General features: G+C 38.9%; 1 protein-coding gene across 1 annotated transcript; it reads right to left on the bottom strand.

Moving 5' to 3' along the window:
* Positions 1 to 2,432: 2,432 nt before the first annotated feature.
* LOC309558626 (chemerin-like receptor 1) lies at positions 2,433 to 3,536 on the bottom strand (the record flags this gene model as incomplete). Its single annotated transcript, XM_082261692.1, has 1 exon — positions 2,433 to 3,536. The coding sequence occupies one exon, from the start codon at positions 3,534 to 3,536 to the stop codon at positions 2,433 to 2,435; it is 1,104 nt and encodes a 367-aa protein (XP_082117818.1).

Raw genomic sequence — 3,536 nt, 5'->3', positions numbered from 1 at the left:
CGATAACTTTTGCGCAAACCAATCAAAATACGCTTTTTGCGATTTTTTTTACCAAACATAGGTAGCATAAAACAAATTGGCCGAAAATTTTTAAAAATTTTGATTTTTACATTTTTTTTTTGGGGAATTTCATATAAAAAAATGTGAAAAATATTGTTATTTTTGCAAAATGTACGCTCTTTTTTTTTTTATAGCACAAAAAGTAAAAATCGCACGGGTGATCAAATACCACCAAAAGAAAGCTCTGTTTGTGGGAAAAAAAGGACGCCAAATTCGTTTAGATACAGCGTCGCACGACCGTGCAATTGTCTGTTAAAGTCACGCAGTGCCGAATCGCAAAATACCCCCTGGTCGTTTAGCAGGAAAATCCTCCGGGGCTTAAGTGGTTAAAGCTGTCAGGGGAGGAGCAAAAGGGGAATACTATATAGAGTATAACATTTTTTTTTTACTACAATGAAAAAGATACTAATAAGGAGCTGAAAAGCTGAAGGATATACTTTAGTGTGTCATCTGAGTGGCAGCTCTGAGTCTGCAGGGACAGACATCACATCCAAGATGGCGGCACCCAGTGGCACTGCCAGATGTTTTGGATGTCTACACAAAGGAGGCTTTTACATTTCAAAATATGTTAAATATGTTAAATGCATATACACTGTAATCTTATGGGAATATTTTTGTTGAAATTAATAATCTGGCAAATGAGATTCATTAATATTGATAATTAGTAATTGAGATAACAATGTAATATATCAGCAGGACTCAAGACAGTGAAGAAAAACAGTTTTATTTAGATAATTTTCATACTCAGTTAAACTAAAGAAGGTTTAATCCAAAACATCTCTTCCTTCTTTTATAGCACAAAGTAATATTTAATTTGTAAAATGTAATCCAGGTTAGTGGAGTCCATTGTGTATTTTTTCCATTATCGAGCATGAAACAACTCCTGCAAGTTTCCTCCGGGAGTTTCCTGTAATAAGGATTGGCCACTGGTGCGCTCCCTCTCTTTCTCTCTCCTTGTGCAGGGTGGTCCTCTCCTCTTGTATCTTGACTTGTGTATGCCGCATGCAGTTTTCTGCAGGCAGCCTCTATTGGGGGACCTGCTGGATCTCAACAAAAGCTCTGCTCTCTGTACAGAATATGTACATCATAGTGAAGATATCACTGCTACTTTTAAAAGGTAATATCCGGGCAAGTCGTAAGGGCATTTGGTACACACAAATTGGATTTACATCTGATATGGATATTGTGCTTGGAATTCAGCATTAAGCGAATGTAAATTGGTTGAACCAACAAAAAAATTCTTATCTCTCTCACAATCTTGCAATGAGATCCGTCCATCCATCTGCTGTTCACTTTAACCACTTCCCGACCACCACCTGCCGGTTTACTGTGGCAGGGTGGCTCTCCTGCGCAAACCAACGTAGATCTACATCGATCGCACGCAGGAAGCTAGGGGGCGAGCGTGCACCGCTGCCGGCGTGCTCCCGCCCCCACTCATCAGCGGGGAAGCCGCTGCGAGTGTCATGCGGCTCCGATTGCCGCCTAACACCTGCGATCTCTCCCCGCTGAGAGAGAAGGACGGTCAGCTGATGTAAACACAGCCGACCGTCCTTCTCCCTTGAATGATCATAGAGATCATGTGATCCTTCTATATAGGATCACATGACTCTATGGTCATTTCACAAGCCACCCCCCCCCCCCCCCCAGTTAGAATCACTCCCCTAGGCTCACATTTAACCCATTGATCATCCATAGGGTTAACCTCTTCCCGGCCAGTGTCAATATTACAGTAACAATGCATGTTTTTAGCACTGATTACTGTAGTAATGTCACTGGTACCCCCAAAAGTGTCAAAAATGTCAGTTAGGGGTCCGATCTGTCCACCGCAATGTCGCAGTCCCGCAAAAAATTGCAGATTGCCACCGTTACTAGTAAAAAAAAAAAACAATAAAAATTACACAAAACTTTCCTGTAGTTAGTAGACGCGATAACTTTTGCGCAAACCAATCAAAATACGCTTATTGCTTTTTTTTTTTTTACCAAAAATATGTAGCAGAAAACAAATTGGCTTAAAATGTTAAAAAATTTTGATTTTTACATTTTTTTTGGGAATGTTATATAGCGGAATGTGAAAAATATTGTTTTTGTTTTCAAAATTGTCACTCTTTTTTTGTTTATAGCGCAAAAAATAAAAATCACACAGGTGATCAAATTCCACAAAAAGAAAGCTCGATTTGTGGGGAAAAAAAGGACATTGATTTTATTTGGCTACAGCATTGCACAACCGCGCAATTGTCTGTTAAAGTAACGCAGTGCTAAATCGCAAAATAGGGCCTGGTCATTAAGGGGGAAAATCTTCCGGTCTTAAAGTGGTTAAAAGGGGTCTTGTTCAAACAATGGATGATTCTTCCATCTATAATTATATGTTCATTTTAGACTTGCCCTTTTATGCTACTTAAGAAGTCTGCAAGGCCTGCCCTTGCCTGTCGGCCAACCAGCACATATATTATAGGGTTCAAGGAGAAGCTGGTATAGGCAATGGTAACCAGGAGTGGCATATAGATCATGACCTTAAACATGACTATGAAATTCATATTTCTAACAGCAGTCAAAAAAATGATTTCACCTAGAATGAGCGGTGTCCAACTGACAAAGTACACTATAATGATGGTGATGACTATTTGATAGAGCCGATGGGTGTTCACAGTCTGAGACTTTCGGGCCTGTATAGCTATGGTTATATTGGAAAATAATATAACACAGAGCGGAAAGAAATAGCCAATCACCAAGAAAGGAATACTAAAGCATTGTGTTGAAAATATTATGTCATTCCAAGTAGCTAGTGTGTTCTCATCCCCGCAACACTCTTCAGGTGTACATTCCTTGAAAAAATTGTGGAACGTTTTGTGCACTTCTAGGGAAACATTTTTTCCTAAGCTTAGAGGTTCAGTTAAATTATATGTAGGAATAAATGTCCCATTGTCATAATCTTTAACAACATTAAAACTACAATAACTATTGTCTCCGATTTTAAACTCACCACTAAAAATGAAAACTGGAAAACTAATCAATATAGTTATTATCCATATCAATACGCAAATCCATCGTAAAACACGTTGCGAGATAAACATCCGATAATACATTGGCTTTGCCACCGACAGAACCCGACTGACATTTAAGGCTATGAGAATGAAGATGCTAGCATACATATTAACAAAAATAACAAAGAGAAACATCTGACAGATGTGCTTTCCATAGGGCCAGTGGCCCTGTAACATAGCGAAGATGTGCAGAGGCAATAAGAGAAGAGAGGCAAAATCAGTGATGGCCAGGTTCAAGAACCAGATTTTAGATTTATGTTTCTTCATTACAAATATGTTGAAAAAAATGACGATGGCATTGCCAATCAGTCCTATGATGCAGGTCGCCAGAGCTAGCACAAAGTTTACATAACTAAAATGAGCATAATATTTTGCTTGATAGGCCAAAAGTTCCATAATTTCTCCAGTGGAATAACAGAGGCTGTACAAAGACAT

This window comes from Pelophylax lessonae (genome assembly GCF_965119305.1).
Source record: "Pelophylax lessonae genome assembly, chromosome: 6".
NCBI classification, from domain to species: Eukaryota; Metazoa; Chordata; class Amphibia; order Anura; family Ranidae; genus Pelophylax; species Pelophylax lessonae.
The sequence above is the reverse complement of the archived record's forward strand: the minus strand, read 5'-3'. Positions and strand labels throughout refer to the sequence as shown.